Source organism: Salvelinus sp. IW2-2015, linkage group LG32 (genome assembly GCF_002910315.2).
Source record: "Salvelinus sp. IW2-2015 linkage group LG32, ASM291031v2, whole genome shotgun sequence".
NCBI lineage: Eukaryota > Metazoa > Chordata > Actinopteri > Salmoniformes > Salmonidae > Salvelinus > Salvelinus sp. IW2-2015.
In genome coordinates, this window is record NC_036871.1 from 34,161,861 (window position 1) to 34,184,732 (window position 22,872).

Sequence of the window (22,872 nt, forward strand, 5' to 3'; positions counted from 1 at the left end):
TACCTATAGACCTCCATCTGGGTCACGATTGGCTGCCAAACTCTGCCCCACAGCTGCACACACACACACACACACTCACACACACACACACACACACACACACACACACACACACACACACACACACACCACACACCACACACACACACACACACACACACACACACACACCACACACACACACACACACACTACAATAGTTGAGAGCACACAAATAACTGCTTGCTGTATTGTTGTGGCTTTCTCTCGTGATTTGTCTGAGATCAAAGTTGGTCTGGAAACAATTAGGGCAGAAGAAACAAACCAAGGCAGAAGGTCTAATGGTAATGAACCAACATCCTAAATCTCTCAGCAGATATAGATGGAGACAATGCTCCCCTACCCATCACTTTTAGTCTTTCTCTCTCTCTTTCTCCTCCCTCCTACTCTCTCTCCCCCACCTCCCTCCCTCTCTCTCACTCCTCTCCCCACATTCCTCTATCCTTCTCCACTCTCTCTCCCTCCCCTCTGTACAGTGGGTGGTATTTATATAATCTAGTCCCAGTGCCTCCTGGAGAATGGTTCCATATCCAGGTCAGAACTCACCATAGCCCCCAATACTCTCTACAGCCCACTTCTCTCTATCTGTTCCACTCTGCTCTGTTCCACTCTACTCTGTTCCACTCTACTCTGTTCTACTCTACTCTGTCCACTCTACTCTGTTTTCCACTCTGCTCTTTTCTGTTCCACCTCTGCTCTGTTCTGTTCCACTTTGGTTCTGTTCCACTCTGCTCTGTTCCATCTCTTGCTCTGTTCTGTTCCACTCCTGTTCTGTTCACTCTGCTCTGTTCTGTTCCACTCTGTTCTCTTCTACTCTGCTCTGGTCTGTTCCACTCTGTTCTGTTCCACTCTGCTCTGGTCTGTTCCACTCTGTTCTGTTCCACTCTGCTCTGTTCCACTCTACTCTGTTCCACTCTGCTCTGTTCCACTCTAATCTGCCTGCCAGGAGGAGAGGCAGAGCTGGCTGCAGGTAAGCTGCTCCACTTTGGTTCCTTTTGTGAATGGTGAATATGTACTGTACAGTACATTTCAATGTGGAAATTAATTTTACTTAGGAAACTGTTAAGTAGGCTGAAAGTAATTTATTAATTGATTGATTTTCTAATAGTTTGATTGATTGACTAGCAGCTAAGCAGTCGGACAGGGTGTGTCTCCTTTTCCAACCACAGGTCCAGAACAGTGTACATTAGCGTAGTACACTTCTTGTCTTCTTCAGTCACCTCTGGCTTTGTAGCAATATGGCTAAGAGTCTGGACAGCAGGTTTCTCTGTGTGAGCATCAATAGCCAAACAGGACAGACCTCAAACGGACTGATTGGCACCCCGGCCACCTTGGCACCAGTCTTCAGAACGKCTCTTCGGGGTATTAATGGTTCATTATTAGCACAATATGATAATCATTATTATTATTATTCCCAATGGATTCCCTCACTTGTCACTGTAGTGTGTGTTAAATGGAGAGGGTTAAATTTATTATCACGTTCCTCTCTGTGATAGGTTACTCCCCCTCTCCCTGGCTGTGATGTAAGTGTTAACACCAAGGTAGTTTACACAGGATTACAGTGAGATAATCCAATTTCAGTATTTAGTGACATGAGCCGCCATCTGTCCTCTGTAAGCATGCTGAGAACACAGGCTTATGCCAGCCAAAGTCCTTCTCAAAGACATTTCTATAGGATGGAGAATATACCTGAATATGATATGAAAGCGTTTCGTGCATGCGCACTTTCACTGTAATCGGGTCTCTGGTGGCGCGCCAGGTGCTGATTGAAGGGAGCGCGCGCTGTTGGCGCAAGGTGTGGCAAGTGGACAAATTTGTCATTTCTGCAATGAACCGAGGACAATTCAATCAGTGTTTCTAAAGCCGCGGACGAAGGGACAATACTGGTGATTATAAATACTGTTAAACTTGAATAGCGACATGAATCAACTTGACCTGATTTTGAATGCGTTGTAGTTGTCTTTCAGCTTTGCGAACAGTTGTGATGGTCTCACGAACTTCAGCTTTTCAAGACCCAATAGGCCTATAACATTTTATGGTCGGATATAATACTGAATTTAACAGTAGCCTACTGTACGCTAAGTAGGCCTAAATGTCGTTATATTGTTGTTTTATGTTATAATTAGGTCATTCCATTTGATTTTAGCTACTTTTTCACCGCACCCCTTTTGATTTGAACAAAACTTAACACATATTTGCCCATTGTAGAAGTAAGTGGTCAGAAAGTGATTTTTCTTTTGGACCTGAATGCCAAAACATTTAGGAGATGGAGGTGCTCAAAGTTGACCCATTTTGCATACCCCACCATACCATGAGACATCCATGTCTTCATCACTGGAGAAGATGAATGGTTGAGTTTGATATGAATTTTAAAAGCATGGTTATCAAACAATTGAATCATTCTTTGAAAAAAAAAAATTTAATAAATAATTGCAATTTTTTTAACCTTATAATGTGAATTCTCAAAAAATGCATGAACTCAGATTTTGTATTTTCAAATGTTGTAATGTAAATTAGGGTGTAAGTTATCTGAGGTAGCCAGAATATATTGGGAGCCTACACTTGCTTACAGCTGTTTAGATTAAGAGACCACGTAGCCAGTCAGTCTGAGATATGGCTTGGCGAATGTACSTCATTCCAGGGATGAGCAATGAATTGTACTGTGAATGGTCCCATTATCCCAACTGTTAAATGAGAAGATTGAACAACTGCTATGAAACTAGCAGGCGTTCAAAATTCTCAGTGTGAATTGGGTTCATGGGACAATTCGGAGTATAAAGCATTTCTCGTCCCTAGATTGAGGTACATTTTGCGAGTCATATCCCAGTATCTTAATCTAAACATGAAGTCTGTCTGACCTCAATGCAGCTGTAAGAAAGCGCAGGTTCAGAATCTATTCTGACTACCTCCTGAGGTGTATGTGTTGTTTGCCCATCATCATTTGAGACACCGCATACTCTTGAATACTGGGTGGTTGTCATGTCAATCATAGAAATATAATTCATAGAAGGAACCTGTCCCTTCAGACCACTGCAATTTAGCTGGTACACCATTGAAATTTAAATTAAATACAGATTTTTACTTCCAATAACTACCACAAAGATGGCTGCCGGTCCACCCACCGTCGAATGTCAGCTTAAAGGCCCCCCACCAGAGGGCAATTTTAAATGAACCTTTATTTAACTAGGCAAGTCAGTTACGAACAAATTCTTATTTTACAACAATGGCCTACCCCGGCCAAAAGCTCCCCTAACCTAGACGACACTAGGCCAATTATTCGCCGCCCTATGAGACTCCCAATCACGGACGGTTGTGATGCAGCCCGGGATCGAACCAGGGTCTGTAGTGACACCTCTAGCACTGAAATGCAGTGCTTTAGACTGCTGCGTCATAGATAAACAACTTTGTGGAATTTTCTTTCGCGGGCGACTTCATTCTACATAGGATAGACACTTGTGGTTTCTACAGTAGCTGCACCAATACAAGGAGTGGATTGTGCTCAAAACCATTCATCTTGGGGCGAGCGGGGTTCCAAAATCAGATCACACTCAATTTGACAATTTCTAAAAATATGCTTGCATATTTTGCTTATATTAATTTGCGCCATGGCCCAAGTGTAGTCTACGGCAAAAAGCTGTTTGGCTCAGCTCAGTCGCGACTCGCAAGAGGAAGAAGACTGAAAAGYATTAGTGTTAAACGCTCGTGGTTGTTTAAATGGGAATGTCTATTCTATGTATATTTCTATGATTTTAATAGGTTTCCTATTGACAGTTTAATTGACGGTGTAATTTAAAACTGATATTCAATTCAACATTATCTGATGTGTGGACCTCCAACCATCTTTGTGGTACCATTTGAAAGTTAAAATGTCAATTTTATTTCCATTTCAGTACATTTATCAGCCATAACATGACACCCACCCTGTATTCAAGAGCATGTCTCAACCTGGCTGGCACGACACAAACACTTCCGATGATGTAAAATAGGGTCTAAGCTACAACCGATGCGAAAAATAGTAATTCATTTACGTTAAAGGCAACAAATGTTTTTCTATTTTTTTTRTGAAGAATTTAACAATTTGACAACCCTTTTTGTAAGCTTTTAAATGATATCAAACTCAACCGTTTATATTTTCCACTGATGAAGAAATGGATGTCTCGTGGTATGGTGGGGTATGCATAACGGGTCAACTTTGGGCACCTCTATCTCCTGAATGTTTTGGCATTCAGATCCAAAAAGTCACTTTCTGACCACTTCTACCATGGACGAATACACTATATATACACAAAAGTATGTGGACACCCCTTCAAATTAGTGGATTAAGGCTATTTCAGCCACACCCGTTGCTGACAGGTGTAAAACCAAGCACACCGCCATGCAATCTCCATAGACAAACATTGGCAGTAGAAAGGCCTTACATGAAGAGCTCAGTGACTTTCAATGTGGCACCGTCATAGGATGCCACCTTTCCAACAAGTTCGTCAAATTTCTGCCCTGTAAGTGCTGTTTTTGTGAAGCGGAAACGTCTAGGAGCAACACTGGCTCGGCCGCGAAGTGGTAGGCCACACAAGCTCACAGAACGGGACCACCGGGTGCTGAAGTGCGTAAAAATCGTCTGTCCTGTTGCAACACTCACTACCAAGTTCCAAACTACCTCTGGAAGCAACGTCAGTACAATAACTGTTAGTCAGGAGCGTCATTAAATGGGTTTCCATGGCCGTGCAGCCGCACACAAGCCTAAGATCACAATGCACAATGCCAATTGTCGGCTGGAGTGGTGTAAAGCTCGACACCTTTGGACTCTGGCGCAGTGGAAACGTGTTCTCTGGAGTGATGAATCACACTTCACCATCTGGCAGGTCCCATGGACGAATCTGGGTTTGGTGGATGCCAGGAGAACGCTACCTGCCCCAATGCATAGTGGAGGAGGAATAGTGGTCTGGGGCTGTTTTTCATGATTCGGTCTAGGCCATTTAGTTGCAGTGAAGGGAAATCTTAACACTACAACATACAATGGCATTCTAGACAATTCTGTGCTTCCAACTTTGTGTCAACAGTTTGGGGAAGGTCCTTTCCTGTTTCAGCATGACAATGCCCCATGCGCAAAGCGAGGTCCAGTGTGGAAGAACTTGACTGGCCTGCACAGAGCCCTGACCTCAACCCCATCGAACACCTTTGGAATGAATTGGAAATGCGAGCCAGGCCTAATCGCCCAATATCCGTGCCCTGACCTCACTAATGCTCTTGTGGCTGAATGGAGTCCCCACAGCAATGTTCCAACATCTAGTGTAAAGCCTTCCCAGAAGAGTGGATGCTTTTATAGCAGCAAAGGGGGGACCAATTACATATTAATGCCCATGATTTTGGAATGAAATGTTAGACGAGCAGGCGTCCACATCCTTTTGGTAATGTAGTGTATGTATGGAAATTTGAGTTAAAATCAAAAGGGGTGCGTGCGGTCAAAAAAGGGATTGTAATCAAATGGAAGGACCCAATTGTTTGTAGGTAGGGAACCTCATTGCCAGGCTAATTGCGCATGGCCGGAAGTGTCTGGTGAACAAGGTAATTAGGTAGTTGGAAGTAGGTTACGTAAAACAACCATTAAATTACAATTTGATATGAAATAAAGATTTTGCTTCTGCAACCATGTCAAAAGCACCAGTGCCATTCCATGACTGTACTTTTCTCTGTTAACTGATTCTGGCCTAGTGTGTTTCTCTGTAGACAGTGGAGTCCTAAAAAGCCTAACTGGATTGGAAATAGAGGTACCCTCTAAACCTGTCTAATCAGGGATACATGCTAACTTGACTCACCTTCATTGAGCTCCGTACCTCTCCACCTGTCTCCAGCCCCAGATGATGCGGACGGACAATAAAGGCCGGAGCGCCTCCCCCCACAGGAACGCCTACAAGTCTGACTTCCACACCATCAAATGCTCCTTGGATGCCTCGGCCATGCCTAGACCTTCTTCCCTGGGCGCCTCAATCCCTTCACCTGGATCCATGGCAGTCCCTCACACCAGGACTAGCAGTGGGAGTGACCCTGGTGAGGGTACCAGGGGTGGGTCCCTCAGCCCTAGAGGAACTAAGATCAAAGACAACATCTTCCTTCAGATGGACAGCCAACAACACCTCCTCCACCCCTTATCTCAGGCCCTGCCCAAACACCCTCTCAGCTCCAGCTCTGTCCGGAGCAGTGTGGCCAGCATGTCCAGCGTAGAATCGTCTATGCTAGATAAACCGTTTAAGGCAGAGGAGATAGCAGAGATAGACAGAGCTGCTCTAGCCCAGAAGTTCTCGGTGACCCGGAAGCTCTTTGAGAAGGTCAGTGGGGGTCAACGTTTAAAGGTCAGCCCTGGCAGAGATAGCAGGAGGTTGGTGGAGGAGAGTGGGGAGGAAAGGGGGAGTGCAAGGAGCAGGTTAGATAGGGAGCAGCTGACATCCATGTCAGAAAGTGAAGGAGAGGGGGAGAGAAGGAAAGAACTCATGAACATACACATTTCACTACCCAACATAAAACTCCATACAGCCACTTCCTCACTGGACACCAGTTTGCCTACACCCCTTCACCCTGTTAATGGTCACTACAGTGAGACATTTTCCCCTGACAGTAGAAGTCCTACAACTGACCCCTCAGACCGCAGGAGTGTGTACGGTCGACGTGTGTTAGATGGGAGTGTGTGTGAGGGCTTTGTGTTCTCCAATGTATCCAACCTTTCTAGCCCAGCACCCAGCTCCCCCCACTCTCAGCCTCCATCCCCTTCTTCCAACTCCCCCAGTCCTCTCAMCCCAGTCTCCCCTTGTTCTGACCAGACTGACCTCTATAGCCCTAGTAGTCCTAATGCTGACCCCCTGTACAACAGGAGTTTGTCTGAGGGGAACCACCCTAATGACCTTGACATGACCCCTGATGTCCCTTTGACCCCCAAAGAGGGGTCAGGGGCTGGGACTGTAAGGGCGGAGCTAGTGGAGGTGAAGAACGAGTCATCTGAGAGCGACGGTAACGAAGGAGAGGAGGAAGGCAAGAGGGAGGAGGGCAATGAGAATAACCTGGTGGATGATGTGTTTGAAGAATCCAAAGTGGGACCTAGAATGGTGGAATCTACATCGGCACAAAGAACAGTAGAACCTAGAATGGTGGAATCTACATCGGCACAAAGAACAGTAGAACCTAGAATGGTGGAATCTACATCGCACAAAGAAGTAGAACCAGAATGGTGGAATCTACATCGGCACAAAGAACAGTAGAACCTAGAATGGTGGAATCTACATCGGCACAAAGAACAGTAGAACCTAGAATGGTGGAAAAGAGAACGGTTGAACATCCAGTAGAACCCAGAATGGTAGAGTGTGTGGAGGGATTCCCTGACAGTCTTGAAGTGACGGAACAGGAAAGTGAATCAGAAAGAGACATGAACCAGCAGGAGACAGAACAGAGGGAAGAGCGAATGGAGGGAGAAAACAGACCGATCAGCCAAGCAATAGAGCAGCACAGAGAAGAGGGGACAACCGGAGACGGTGAGAAAGTGGAGGTAGAGGTGAAAAGAGATGAGGCAGGAGAGCAGGAGGAAAATAAACTTGAGAGAGAAACCATGTGCAGTGACGGCAAAGAAAAGATGAGGGAGGAGGTGAGAGAGGGAGAGGAGGAAGCGAAAGAGAAGGCCGGATTGGAAGATGAAGGGATTGACTTCAGGGAAAAAGAGGAAAGAAAGTCCAGAGGGAGAGTGGAAGAGCAGGAGAGGGAAGAGGGGGAGTGCACTGAGAGAGGAGATGAGAAGAATGGATCTGCTGACGTCCTTGGAATTGAGAATGAGGCCTTTGTGGAGGACGGGGAACTGAACTCGTCGGAGTGTCATGACGATTTGGAATGGCACAGAAAGGACTGGGAGCAGTTCTTTATGGAATATGAGGAGATTCCCAGTCTTCCCCATGAGGATGATGATGATGTGGATTCTGCTAAGAGGAGGAAGATTAAGTTCTCTACAGCACCAATAAAGGTACCCCCCCCCCGTCACATTGACACTTCCTTCCTCACTCACGCTCACCCCATTAGGTTTGATAAAGGGATACCAGATTTTTATTTGAGAGGAAGTCTTGCCCTCATAGTTGGAATAAGATGAAAACCATGGCTAGAACAGATGAATAGATGGACAATATGAACATACAGCCAGTCTATTCTATTCCTTTAGGTTGAGAGGAGACAGACAGGATCTCACATGCTCTGTCAGGTATTCAGCTCAGAATAAGTGTGATATATCAACAGCTTTCCTCCCCCAGGATGAGTGTTAGCTCCCATGTCTTACCAAACTGCAAGTCAGTTTATTTTAGGGCCTCATAATGCATTTTTTAGTCCAGTAAGGATTTTAAATCTCCCAGACATCTCTGGCCTTGTGTGGCCACCAAGTATACTGAGAGCCATAATGGGTACGACACAGTTGGCACACATTTCACTGTGTGTGTGTTTAGGATTGAATTACTGTTCAAGGACCATTTTGTCTAAGATGTTCTCTGCCTCTGAGATTGAACTGCTGTAGAGCACATGGATTTGCAAAGCTTTATGTGTTAAAACTATGCATCTGCAACAGCTTGTTTCCAATCCCATCTCACACCCCAGTCCTACTGGAGGATCTACTAGCAGAAACAGGATGGTCACGGTGTGCTAGCAGTAACTCCAGATAGCAGTGTCTTGTCAGGATCCAGACAGCCAAAGACAGGCATGCATACACACACACACAACTTGACTATGAAAGATCTAATGGTGTGTGTGTGTGTACACTTAGGTGTTCCTGACCTACTCAAATGCARACTATGACCGGCGTAATGATGATGTTGACCCTGTGTCTGCCTCTGCTGAGTATGAACTGGAGAAGAGAGTGGACAAGATGGATGTCTTCCCTGTCCAGATAAAGAAAGGTTGCGCTCACTCCCTCTGTGCTGTACTGCTTCCTTTATATTACTCTCTCCTTTTCTCTCTACTGTTCTCTCATTCCCTTTACCATCTCTCTCTCTCTTTAATTCTCTGTTTTAACACCTCTTTGTGTAACTCCCCCATCTGTCTGTCTAGGAGAGGAGGGCCTGGGTATCAGTATAATAGGGATGGGGGTAGGGGCTGACCAGGGGCTGGAGAAGTTGGGGATCTTCGTTAAGACCATCACAGAGAACGGAGCTACACAACAGGACGGACGGTGAGAATCTAAGGTCAATGATGCCTTTCTAATGGTTAGGATGTGAGTGCGGTGCTGTAAGCTGATCTTAGATCTGTGTGTGTTAGTATCCAGGTGAATGACCAGATAGTGGAGGTGGATGGGGTCAGTCTGGTCGGAGTCACACAGCTGTTTGCTGCCACCGTGCTAAAGAACACCATTGGCTCTGTCAGGTATGCAAGCACAGACAGGCTCATGCTCTCACACACTTTCTCTCAGCAGATTGGTTGTCACTTAACACAGGGTCCTGATTTGTCATTGTCCCTCACTGCAGGTTTTTTATTGGACGGGAGAAGCAGGGAGAGGAGAGTGAGGTAGCCCGTCTAATCAATGAGAGTCTGGAGCAGGACAAGACACCGTCTACAGTAGAGGTAGGCATGGGTGTGACTGGCCCTACGGCAGAGGGGCAGGCAGGGGTGTGACTGGCCCTACGGCAGAGGGGCAGGCAGGGGTGTGACTGGTCCTACGGCAGAGGGGCAGGCAGGGGCGTGACTGGTCCTACGGCAGAGGGGCAGGCAGGGGCGTGACTGGCCCTACGGCAGAGGGGCAGGCAGGGGCGTGACTGGCCCTACGGCAGAGGGGCAGGCAGGGCGTGACTGGTCCTACGGCAAGGGGGCGGACTGGCCTACGGCAAGGGGCAGGCAGGGGCGTGACTGGCCCTACGGCAGAGGGGCAGGCAGGGGCGTGACTGGCCCTACGGCAGAGGGGCAGGCAGGGGCGTGACTGGCCTACGGCAGAGGGGCAGGCAGGGGCGTGACTGGCCTGCTACGGCAGAGGGGCAGGCAGGGGCGTGACTGGCCCTACGGCAGAGGGGCAGGCAGGGGCGTGACTGGCCCTACGGCAGAGGGGCAGGCAGGGGCGTGACTGCCCTACGGCAGAGGGCAGGCAGGGGCGTGACTGGCCCTACGGCAGAGGGGCAGGCAGGGGCGTGACTGGCCCTACGGCAGAGGGGGCGTGACTGGCCCTACGGCAGAGGGGGCGTGACTGGTCCTACGGCAGAGGGGGCTTGACTGGTCCTACGGTAGAGGGGGCGTGACTGTGTACATGGAGCTGGATTGAGTGCCAGGAAAAGAGGCAGTGCATATATGCAACCTTGCATCTCTTATTGGTTGTACCTGTGTGGGTGTTTGTGTATCTCAGGTGTTAAATGATGGTGTTGTGGGACTCAGCTCAGTGGATGAGACGGTAGAAGTCCTCCGTACAGATGATGAAGAGGATGACGAAGAGAAAGAAATCACCAGCTGCCTCAGATGCCAACAGGTGTTGACGTCCATTATAGTCTGAGATGAAAGGCGTTGGGGGGGATACTCTCTGTTATCCCTCAGTAGCCGTTATGCTCCTTTAACAGCTTCTAGTGTCTGCAGATGTTGTGTGAAGTGTTCATGTGTGTACTGGTCTCTCCTCAGCTCCAGTTAAAAGTCAGGACCAAATCAGACCAACTCTGCCTAGTGCGGGAGAAGGTAGGTCACTCTGACGAGACTGCCAAAACACAGGCTCACTCATTGCTTTCCTCAGAGCAGTCTGACCCATTTAGCTCTGTGTGAGACTTGCCTCTCTAACAGTCTAGAGTCTGAGTTATTAGCACATCGGCCATGTTCCAATCACCTTGAAAACGTATGTCGTCTCTTGTGTTATCACTGATCTGACGGGATTGATTCAATCTATTTAATGTAGGCCTCTACTTTCATATATACAGCTGTGTTAGATGAGTGATTGAAACATGACTGTTTTTGGTGTGTTTAGTAGATGGTGAGTGAAGTGTCTGGGATGATTCCTAGATGAAGGGCTCATGGTATGGGGCTAGGGAACTGGGTACCCACCCACCTGTGTCCGTCTTTCTGTCTCCTCCAGCTGAGGGTGTGTGAGGAGCAGCAGGCCTTGTGGGAGAGTCATCAGGCTGAGCTGAAGGAGCGTGTCCAGGATGGAGAGGAGAAGGCTGACAAACTAGAGAAGTAATAATCAACCACGCTAATCAACCGTCACTAAGTTCCGATGACGCAAATGATGGCGACGATGATGACCATGATGATGACCATGATGATGATAAATGGTTTTGTATTCATTATTAATCCACATTAGCTGCTACCAAGGCAGCAACTCTTCCTGGGGTCCAGCAACTTTAAGGCAGTTATATACCATTTTAAAAACATTACATTTCACAACACATTGTGTGCCCTCAGGCCACTAATGTACTGCCACACATCTACAACACAAAACTCATGTGTACGCGTGTGTATGGTGCGTATGTTATCGTGTGTGCGTGCCTGTGTGTGTGTGTGTGTGTGTGTGTCTCTTTACAGTCCCCACTGTTCCATAAGGTGTATTGTTGTTGTTTTTTTAATCAAATTTGACTGCTTACGTGAGTTACCTGATGTGGAATAGTTCCATGTATTCATCGATCTATATAGTACTGTGCGCCTCTCATAGTCTGTTCTTGACTTGGGGACTGACTAGACCTCTGGTGGCATGTCTTGTGGGGTATGCATGGGTGTCTGAGCTGTGTGCTAGTAGTTTAAACAGACAGCTCGGTGCATTCAACATGTCAATACTTCTCACAAATACAAGTAGTCACTCCTCCACTTTGAGCCAGGAGAGGTTGACATGCATGTTATTGATGGAAGCTCTCCATGTACATTTAAGGGCCAGCCGTGTTCTRAGACAATTGTAACTTTGTGGCACCTGACCACACGACTGAACAGTAGTCCAGATGTGACAAAACTAGGGCCTGTAGGACCCGCCTTGTTGATAGTGTTGTTAAGGAGGCAGAGTAGCACTTTTTTATTATGGACAGACTTCTCCCCATCTTAGCTACAGTTGTATCAATATGTTTTGACCATGACAGTTTACAATCCAGGGTTACTCCAAGCAGTTTAGTCTCCTCAACTTGCTTAAGTTAGTTGAGGATTAAGGTTTAGTGATGGATTTGTCCCAATAACAATGCTTTTAGTTTTTGAAATATTTAGGACTAACTTGTTTCTTGACACCCATTCTGAACCTGACTGCACCTCTTAGTTAAGTGTTGCAGTGATTTCACTTGCTGTGGAAGCTAATGTGTGGAGTCATCAGYATACATGGMCACACTGGCTTTACTCAGTGGCAGGTCATYAGTAAAGATTGAAAACAGTAAAGGGGTCTAGACAGCTGCCCTGGGAAATGCCTGACTCTACCTTGATTATGTTGGAGAGGCTTCCATTAAAGAACACCCTCTGTGTTCTGTTAGACAGGTAACTCTCCATCCACAAAATAGCAGGGGGTGTAAAGCAACAGATTATGATCAATAATGTCAAAAGCTGCACTGAAGTCTAACAAAACAGCTCCCCCAATCTTTTTATACATTTCGCTCAGTAAATCAGCAATGTGTGTAAGTGCCGTACATGTTGAATGCCCTTCCTTAACAATCTGTTGTTCATCTCTTTACTGTGAAATAGCCTTGTATCTGGTCAAACACCATTTTTCCCAAAAGTTTAGTAAGGGTTGGGCACAGGCTGTTTGAGTCAGTAAAGGGTGCTTTGCTATTCTTGGATAGTGGAATGACTTTTGCTTTCCTCCAGGTCTGAGGACACACTTTACTATAGGCTTACATTGAAGAGGTGGCAAATAGGAGTGGCAAAATCGTCTGCTATCATCCTCAGTAATTTTCCATCTAAGTTTTCAGACCCAGATGATGAACATGATTCGTTGTCTTCTTCTAGGTACTGGCAGGAGGCCCAGGCTCTGTGCAGGATTGTGAACCAGCGATTGGCTGACACCCAGAGCCAATTAGACAGCCTGGAGGTGAAATACAGCAAGGCCAAGAGACTGCTGAGGGAATTCCAACACAGGTGAGCTCTGGTTAACATGCCCCTGTAGGCCAATTGGTAATATTCAATGCCTGTTTAGAATGTCTTTCTCTGTGTTTGATGGTCCCTCTGTCCCTGTGCAGGGAGAAGGAGAGTGAGGGGAGAGAGGAGGAGCTGCAGAGAGAGATGGAGGAGAGCGAGAGGATACATGGAGAGACTGTGGAGAGACTCCAGAGACGGGTGAGCCTGGAGGAGACACCATGAACTGTAGTGTACAGATACTACCTCAGTGAACTAAGCATTTCTTCCTCTGTGTGTTCAGATAGGTCTACTGGAGCGAGGGGAGATGGTCCCTGAGAGTGACAACCAATCACTGGATACCTCATTTACATCAAGTAAGACACACTACCTGAGGGGCAGTGTGTGTGTGTGTCACTCTGTGCCTCTCAAACTGTGTGTGTTTCAGGTGCAGACTGGAGCATTGCGGTGCCTGTGACAGGTCTGTTAGACACCAGCGCTCACAGGGCCAGAGCACAGCTCGCCCAAAAAGCCAAGAGACACCCTCCCTCACGAGACAAACTCAGAGAGTCCTTCAGACAACAGGTCAGACACACACACACACACACTCTCCTTCCAATCACATACTGAATGTTCTATCACTCCCTGTAGGGTGAGGAAGACCATATTCAGAGCTGTGACGGGAAGAGCCAATCACTGACTACGATCGCACCACGAGAGACGGGACGATCGGTCTCAGCAGGCGGTCACCGTGTCCACTCCAGCACATCCTCTCTGTCTGCCCTCACCTCCAAGCCCCACCCTCCCTCTCTCCTCACCCCCCAGCCAGGCCAGTCCCCCCCTAATGAGGACAAGTCATCTACCACACGCAAATCAAAGAGGAGATTCCCTGACTTCAGGTAGGGCACACCAGACCTCTTCAACCCCTAACCCACTTTCCCATAGGCACTGTGTGTAGATCTGACAAGCATTATGGTAATAGCCCCACCTCCTGACCCCTCTAGCGGCCTCCGCAAGTCTCTGAGGAGAGGGAGGAAGAGTGAGGAGAAGAACAAGGAAAGACCCCTGGACCACAGGTACAAKAAATAACACACTATTGAACTAGCAGAGGAAACGGGTACAGTCAATACATTGCACCCACACTTACATTTCTTCTTTCAGTGTTTCTGCCGGCCCTRTATTTGATTTGTGTTCCTGTCTCCAGGGGTTTATGTGTTAACCTGGTGGATGCCCCCAGCGGTGGTGTCTCTCCCTCTGTCTCCTCCATGCCCTCCTGCCTCCCCTTCTCCTGGTTCGGAGAGCAAGGGAGGGAGAAGGAGAGAGGGAAGCTTAGGTCTGTCTCCAGCAGCAGTCTACCGCACATGACCACCGGAGGCAGTAGAGAATGCCAGGTGAGAGGGGAGTCTTCTATCTCAGACCACCCTGGACTTTAACTCTAATTTGGGCTCAAAGCACTTGTCCAGCTTATTCACTGGCTCAATAACTTAGTGGCTTATTCACTGGCTCAATAACTTAGTGGCTAATTCACTGGCTCAATAACTTAGTGGCTTATTCACTGGTATGTTTTGTATTCTTACTTCGCCTGAGCCTTTCATGTTATACTCTCCTCTACATGCTCTTGACTGTGTGGTGTACCACTGTGCGCTTCAGTGTGTGTCAGTCACAAATGTCTTTGCTCATTCTAGAGAGTGAATGTAGGAGACCCAGGTAGTCCCAGCTCTGCTCTCCTGTCAGGGATGCTGTCAGATCTGTCTCTCTCTGCACACTCTCAAACTCTCACCTTCTCATCAGAGGTGAGTCTCTCCAGCTCTCTCCGTCTGTCTCATGTGGTCTCCCTCCTCTCTCTGTGTATCTCTGTTCTCTCTCTGACCTGATTTTTGTTCTAGTTTTCTACTATGCCCTGATTAAGTTTTCTCTGTAGCTCATAGGGCTGGATAGGATGGTAATTTACTTCCTCCTAAATGACCCAGAATGGGATGGAATATTATTACGCTGTTAGTTTTTAATTTAGAAAAGGTTTGTTATACATCTTACTGTTGGGTTTGTGTGTGTCTGTCCCGTCCATCTCCGTAGAACCTGGATGATGACTCTGTCCCAGTTGGTAAGGATTACCAATGGCAAAGCCGACCCCTGGACCAATGGACTAATCAGCAGGTCTGTCTGTGGTTGATTGGCATGAGCATGGACCAATACGCGGCCCAGTTCACAGCCAATGGTGTGGATGGGCTGCAACTTCTCAGTCTGGACAACAACAAACTCAAGGTAGTCACGGGAGTCACGGGCCATGTCTCAATACTGACTCCTCTCCTCACCTTCTGTCCTGATGATTGAAATCATAGCCAATCTATGGTTGAAATGATTAAATGTGTTGCCCTTCCTCCTGCTAGATCATTGACCATTGAGGAGAAGAAAGGGGGCTAGAGTATTGCGACACAGCCCTAGATTTAGATGAATGAGTTCATTCCATATGGAGCAGCCCACTGTGGCACAGAAATTAAAGTCTCGCTCTCTCCTCTCTCCCTCCCTCCAGGCTCTGGGTGTGTGCAGTCACAGTGACCGTGCTGCTCTGAAGAGAAGGCTGAAGGARATGAGGAAGACTCTGGAGAGAGAGGAAAAGGAGAGAGAGAAGGGAAAGAAGGAGAGGGAACATGAGAAGAGGAAGGAGAGAAAGGAGGCCAGGCATAGTGGTAAAAAGGTCAGAACCGAGTCCCTCTGCTAAAGTCTGGACCCTGACCTCTAACCTCTAAACCCGGAAATGATCTTCAATCACAACTTTTTGTCTAAGTCCTACTACTATTAGGCTCATCTCATGCATTCCAGCCTTTAGACAATCAGCTATAGTCTCTCTCTATTATAAACTCTACCAGCACAGAAACGTCAGTCTTACTGTTAGTCTTCACTGTGACTGGTGAAATATACTTTTTATCTGTTTTGTAACAGTATTTATGTACAGATGTTTCTATACGAATGTTGTACAATTGATTGCAATGAAGCACTTAATTATTTTAAGCTGGGAATATTTTACATTCATTAATAAATAATGTTTTAAACGTATTGCCTTAAAGTTTTATTTGACTGATCAGATTCTTTTTTTTTTAGGTTCAATTCAATKTCCATGACATTGAAGTATCAAAGTGCACAAAAACCAAAAGAGATTGTGACTGATTGTGACTGTAAAAACATGTATTTAAGAAATCCTTGCAGTTTTCCACGTTACTTTGCATTAATGTCAAGAACTGTCGCTGGACAAATCCTCCACATTTTGGTATTGAATGGGCCCTGTTTAAATACCTATAAAATGCATAATTTCATCTTCATCACTTACTTGAAATGATCAGTGACGTAACGTGAGGGGTTAGAAAACTACAATCTGTAATTACTCCACACACGCCTCTACATCACTGGTCCATCTCAACAATAGTAATACACCAGAAGTACAGTACGTACAGAACATTTTGTCTGAGCGGTTATGGATGAAAAAGTTAGTACATAATACAGAAAGATGGCACAGGAAAGCTGCTGATTAGCTGCTGCTATAACTTGATAAAATAGGACCCCAGTTAAACACCTGAAATGTGTAGAACTGTCTTTACACATGAGTGCAGATGTTGAAACACAATGTCTATTTGTTGTTTTGAGATGATTTGGCAGTGTGATTTGACACGTCCTTCCATACGTTGAACACTCATTCTGGGTTAAAAAAAAGAGTATTTGGCCATAATGGTTAGGCAACATTCTCACACATATTAACCCCCTGTCGTGACCCAAGAGTCAATTGATGCACCAGTGTTGTCAATCTAAGTTGCATAACAGAAAAGAATCGCATCAATCTGTCAGTTTAAGCTAGATCTGTTTTTTGCATTAGATGCGTCTCAATCCGCCAGTGTCGCACTTCCGCGTCTACGGTGAAAGGTGGTAGAGCTAGAACGATGTTTGTCAGACCATGACACATCCCGAAAATCGCTCTTCTCACGAGAACGTCTGTAGCGTCCGAACGGTTTCACCAAACTATACTGAACAAAAATATAAACACAACATGTAATGTGTTGGTCCCATGTTTAATGAGCTGAAATAAAAGATACCAGAATTTTTCAAGGCGCACAAAAAGCTTATTTCTTTCRAATTGTGTGCACAAATTTGTTTACATCCCTGTTAGTGAACATTTCTCCTTTGCCAAGATAATCCATCCACCTGACAAATGTGGCATTTCAAGAAGCTGATTAAACAGCATGATCATTACACAGGTGCACCTTGTACTGGGAACAATAAAAGGCCACTTTAAAATGTGCAGTTTTGTCACACAACACAACACAGATGTCTCAAGTTTTGAGGGAACGTGCAATTGGCATGTTGACTGCAGGAATATCCATCAGAGCTGTTGCCAGAGATTCTCTACCATAACCCACCTCCGGCATTGTTTTAGAGAATTTGGCAGTACGTCCAACCAACCTCATAATCGCAGACCACGTRTAACCATGCCAGCCCAGGACCTCTACATCTGGCATCTTCACTTGCGGGATCGTCTGAGACCAGCCACACGGACATCTGATGAAACTGGGGAGTATTTCTGTCTGTAATAAAGCCCTTTTGTTGGAAAAAACTCATTCTGATTGGCTGGGCCTGGCTCCCCAGTGGGCGGGCCTATGCCCTCCCAGGCCAACCCAGGGCTGCGCTCCTACCCAGTCGTGAAATCCATAGATTAGGGCCTAATTTATTTATTTCACTTGACTAATTTCCTTATACGAACTGTAACACAGTAAAATTGTTGAAATTGTTGCATGTTGTGTTTATATTTCTGTTCAGTGCATTATGACCACTGTGTGTAAAAGGGAGACTCTCACGCACATGATGGTGTTCTCTGTTTTGCTCTGCGACCCCCACAAGCGTCACAGGACTCTTCTGAAGGTAACTCGTACCAGATAAAATAAAATGTATGAATGGAAGTATTCAGGTAGTTTTGTGCCTACCCCCAAAAAGGGGTTAAATGTGTGAAAAAAACTAAACATTCTGAGTTTGTTTTTATTATCTCCTAGATTTAGGACAGACACTTCAAAACCTTGTTTCTCATTATTTTTTGACTATACTTTTTTCCATTTATGAACGTGTTATTCAATGCGTTTCTATGGGCTTTAGTAGTAAAGGACAAAATCTATATTTTATCAAATATTTTTTTTATAAATATATTTTATTCCTAAAGGGGTCCTAAAACTCAAAATCAAATAGCTAAATCATCCATAGTATGACCATCTTAAAACAATTCCATGTCAGTTTTGCACCCCCCCCCCCCCCCCCAATGTCTTAGACTCTAAAAAAAAATACAATTTAAAGAATGTATACAAAAACCCTCCAGCCTATACCATAGGCGTACATTTACAAAACATTGTCCAGAGCTCTGAAAGAGAGACAACTGGGATTCTTGACCCAAAATGTACAAGAAGAACACAACAAAAACCTCTCCTCTTTCTGTCCAGTGATCAACATGGATGTCACTATCAAGATAAAATARAATCAGACAAGATAATACTTCATTGATCCCCAAAAAGGAACAATTTGATCAAGTGTCTTATTTTACCTAATCTAAACTGCTATTGTAGCATCATCATCCCTCTTTAAAGTCCACAAATAATGCTTTTTGACAATCCTTTTGTATTTCTATGTACAATCAAATATCCACACTGCGGAGACAAGCCTTGGAATGGTTAGAGGAAGACTGTGGAATGTTAGGTAGGAATTCTGTGTCTCTGGGAATGTCTGTGGGAATGGGAGATCCAGCATTCTGCCATCATTTAAAGTAACTCATTCTCATTCCAGCTAGTTATGCAGGCTTTCATTTCCAGGATTTCCAGTTGGTCTTTCTCCTTATTTTTTTATCTGCAATGCGTTGTAGCTGGGAACACGCGTTAATTAAACATCTCACTGCCATTACAGGAATAGTTCATTCCCCAAACTGAATTTATGAATTCAAAATATGAAAGCGTATGAGAAAGGTTGATTTAGGGGTGAACTATCCCTTTAAGTATGGCACTGCAAGTGCTTTTACAGAGCCACCAATAGTCCTACAAACAGAAAGATGCTATAAACCAGAATGAGAGCAGTCGAGGAGCCTTGAGAGAGGAAAAGGAAGTGCTTGAAGTTCCTATAGCAACCAAAGAACCAGAGACAGAGATTGAGAAAGAGCTGCAGGGTCTTTGGGGTGATAGATGAACATGTCATAATGATTCTCAACCAAAGCATCAATCCGGGATGGCCATGCATGTAGACAGTCCATAACTCAGCCATAACAGTTGGAAAGAAGGATATTTCCAAGCAGAAACTTGAAGTGCTTTCTACAGAAACCTATAAACTGAGCTCTTAACATTTCAATCCATCATCATAGTAGTCATCATCATAGCATTGCATTTGATTTCATAGCGCTGAGCCCCTTTACTGCCAGTCTTTTATTAAAAGCGGTTTCCTCTCCTGCGATAGAGTTAGTCTGCAATGTTCCACTGGGCCTGTCCATCCTTCATGCCAATCTGTGCCCCACCAGGCATGTACACTGAAGATGGGTCTAGATGTGTTTACCCTGGAGACTGACAGCTTCTTTCTCTCTCTTTCTCTCTTTATGCATCAGACGGCGTCAATCGCTCTTTGTCAGAGGGTGGGGCATCCTCTTTCTTCTTCCCGAAGAAACCACACTAGAGAGAAGCAACGCATTAGTGTGTGCAAAAAATATTATAAGTAATTTAGGTCAAAAGAGTCCACATTAACAAAGGAAATGGAAGGATTAACAGTATAGATAGATAACAATAAAAACTGTACCATAGAGGCTCAGAGTACTGTAAGTTAGAGGAAAAACTCAAAGAAATGGAGGAACTTATTCTAGAAAGATCCCGTGTAATATAGTAACAAAATATACAAACTGGATGGAATATTATTAAAATTATTTTTGGATCTTCAACATAGAAATGCTACCAAAAATAATGTACTGGAACTTGTTAAAAATGATGGAGTCACTCATGATTCACCAAACTATATTTTGAAAGAGGAAGTAAAGTACTTTAAGCATAGGTTTTCATTTCAGTCTCATCCATCTCCACTAACCAAAGTTAATTGTATGGATTTCTTTCCTATTAACAATGTAAAATTAATGTGAAGGCCGAATTACAGAGGAGGAACTTCTTGATACAATTAAAGCCTTTAAGGCTGGGAAAACTCCAGGGCTGGATGCCATACCAGTGGAAGTATACAAAACTTTTGAAGTGCTTTCAACAAGAAGGTCTGATTTCATTATTACTGAAACAGGATCCAAGTGGTATATATAAAGAACCAGTCCATTTAAACAATTGGAGGCCTCTTACACTTCAGTGTAATTCTAGCTAAATGCTTGGCGCATAGAATTAAAAAGGTATTGTTGTATATTATTCATCCTAATCAGACAGGTTTTTTACATGGACGATACACTGGAGATAATTAAAGACAAGTACTGGAAACAATAGAGCACTATCAAATATCTGGGGAACCAGGCCTGGTATTGTTAAAGTCATTTAAATGTTGAAAGATAATGATGAAATAATTCCCACTCTGAAACCTTATAACTGTATGAAATTGATTAGAATCATACATTTATTATCTGATGGGTTTGTTTAGGTATAGTCAGTAAAAGTATAATTAATGAGGTGTGTAGTTTTAGTCAGAATTAGGGTAAAACAATAAAAGCTGTACAATATGTCTCTAAAGTGTCTTAAACACAGACTGTCTGAGCAAGATCCGGTGCCGACCTTGGCTAGGGGCCACAGAGAGATTGGGGACAGGGAGTGATTCTCACAGTCTCTAATCTTTGTTGGCTGGGTAGCAGGACAGTATGTGCGTAGGATACCTACTGTTTGTGTGMAAATGTATGTGCGTATGAATTCTGTTTGTGTGCAAGAGTATGTGCGTAAGGAGCTAGTATAAAATGAATGGTTTAGTACAACTAACCAGCGCTCTCGTGAATTAACATTTGACTATTGGAGACTGGGCCTCCGTCTGTTTTCATTCCAGTATCTTACAAATCCTGGCTAGCAGACTGAGTAGTTTAATCCAATTGGTTTATGAACCTGGAGAACATCATTCTCATGACAGGTTTTCATAGCTGACTTTGAAAAGGCCTTTGATAAAGTACGACTGGAGTTTATATATAAATGCCTAGAATATTTCAATTTTGGAAAATCTCTTATAAAATGGGTTAAAATCATGTATAGTAAGCCTAGGTGTAAAATAGTAAATAATGGCAACATCTCAGAAAGTTTTAAACTGTCAAGAGGAGTAAAACAAGGTTGTCTGCTATCAGCATATCTATTTATTATTGCCATCGAAATGTTAGCTGTTAAAATTAGATCCAACAATAATATTAAGGGATTGGAAATCCATGGCTTAAAAACAAAGGGTATGAATACTTACGTAAATAAGGTATTTCTATTYTTTTTTTTTTATACATTTGCAAAACTTTCTTAAAACCTATTTTCACTTTGTCATTATGGGGTATTGTGTGTACATTGCTGAGGATTTTTTTTATTTAATCCATTTTAGAATAAGGTTGTAGTGTAACAAAATGTGGAAAAAGTCAAAGGGTTTGAATACTTTCCAGAGGCACTGTATATACTGTAAACAGTTTCTCTGTGCTCCCCCATGCTGCCTTACCTTCCAGAGCAGGAAGACCAGCAGGCCGAGCAGCAAAAGTCCTAACAAGATGGCCACCAGGATGATCCACCATGGCAGTCCTCCGTACTGAGCCACACGACGCTCCGGGAACACTGTCACTCTCACCTGAGAAAGACAACATCAATCAAGCATCATTAGAAAGTAAAAGAAAGTGAAATATGTTTTGTGTTGAAATGTGAAACTGATAAAGTACCTGTGTCTCAGCGTTCCTCAGGACCATGTTTTTAGCTGTGCCGTCCACTCTGAGAGAGGCTTTCACTATCACGTCCAGATAGTTCAGCTTAGAGTACTCCTGTTGGGAATCACAGAGGGACATGAGTGTGGACAGGGGATTGAGGTGCAGTCAAATATCAAAGAGGTGTGTGTCGAGGTGTGTGTGTGTGCGTGAGTGCGTGCGTGCGTGCGTGTGTGTGTGCGTGCGTGTATGTGTGCGTGTATGCGTGCGTGTCTTACCTCCAGGAATGTGCTGTTCCAGAGGCGAGATCTGAGCAGGATGACTGCATTACTGTCCAGGCCCTGTAGGGAGCAGTGAATCTCCACACACTTTGCCCCATCCTCACACGACTGTAACACACACACACACACACACCATATTACAGGATAGCTCGTACACGACTAACAACATTGATCAACTGGGAGAGAAGGAGAGTTGTGTTACCAGAGTAGTGTATTTCCTTTTGTCAGTCAGCAGTGCGATGGTTCCCTCAGGTTTGTCTGTCTCCCCTACAGCTCGCCTCCTCCTGCTACTCCTACTCTCCTGAACACAGTGTAACAGAAGTTAGATGCATGGTAATTTGGAACAAACCTTCCATTGGTAAGCATCGTACAACAGAGTTAACTGTATTGGGACTGTTAGTGTAGTGTGTTAGAGTTTGACTGTGTATGAACACTTGGGACTGTTAGTGTGTTAGAGTTTGACTGTGTGTTAGAGTTTGACCGCCCAGTGCTTGCTAACCTCTTTGACAGTGAGTGGGTTGATCTCTCTCTCTGGAGAGCATGTGATCTGTTCCAGACCTTGGGAGTCCATCTTCACCAGGTACAGGATCCACTTCCCCTCCACAGTTTCTTTCGGCCAATTGATGATCAGGGAGGCGGTGCCATAGGTCTTCAGGGGCTTCCCTAGGTTGATCACCTGTCAATCAAAAGACAGAT

The 22,872-nt window shown here is 44.8% G+C and overlaps 1 protein-coding gene and 1 pseudogene across 1 annotated transcript; one reads left to right on the forward strand and one right to left on the reverse strand.

The window, feature by feature from the left end:
* The first annotated feature begins 1,829 nt into the window (after positions 1 to 1,829).
* Positions 1,830 to 16,063, forward strand: LOC111956331 (neurabin-1-like). Its single transcript, XM_023976785.2, has 20 exons — positions 1,830 to 1,925; positions 5,889 to 7,144; positions 7,324 to 8,035; positions 8,819 to 8,951; positions 9,103 to 9,223; positions 9,310 to 9,414; positions 9,516 to 9,612; positions 10,382 to 10,501; positions 10,648 to 10,701; positions 11,093 to 11,193; positions 12,934 to 13,062; positions 13,164 to 13,260; positions 13,343 to 13,415; positions 13,487 to 13,623; positions 13,690 to 13,937; positions 14,043 to 14,114; positions 14,243 to 14,429; positions 14,724 to 14,831; positions 15,112 to 15,300; positions 15,569 to 16,063. Exons 2-20 carry the CDS (start codon positions 5,895 to 5,897, stop codon positions 15,755 to 15,757), a joined length of 4,122 nt encoding a protein of 1,373 aa, XP_023832553.2. The 5' UTR covers positions 1,830 to 1,925; positions 5,889 to 5,894; the 3' UTR covers positions 15,758 to 16,063.
* Positions 16,064 to 17,077: 1,014 nt separating this feature from the next.
* Positions 17,078 to 22,872, reverse strand: part of LOC111956602 (integrin alpha-6-like) — a 57,753-nt pseudogene continuing 51,958 nt past the window's right edge.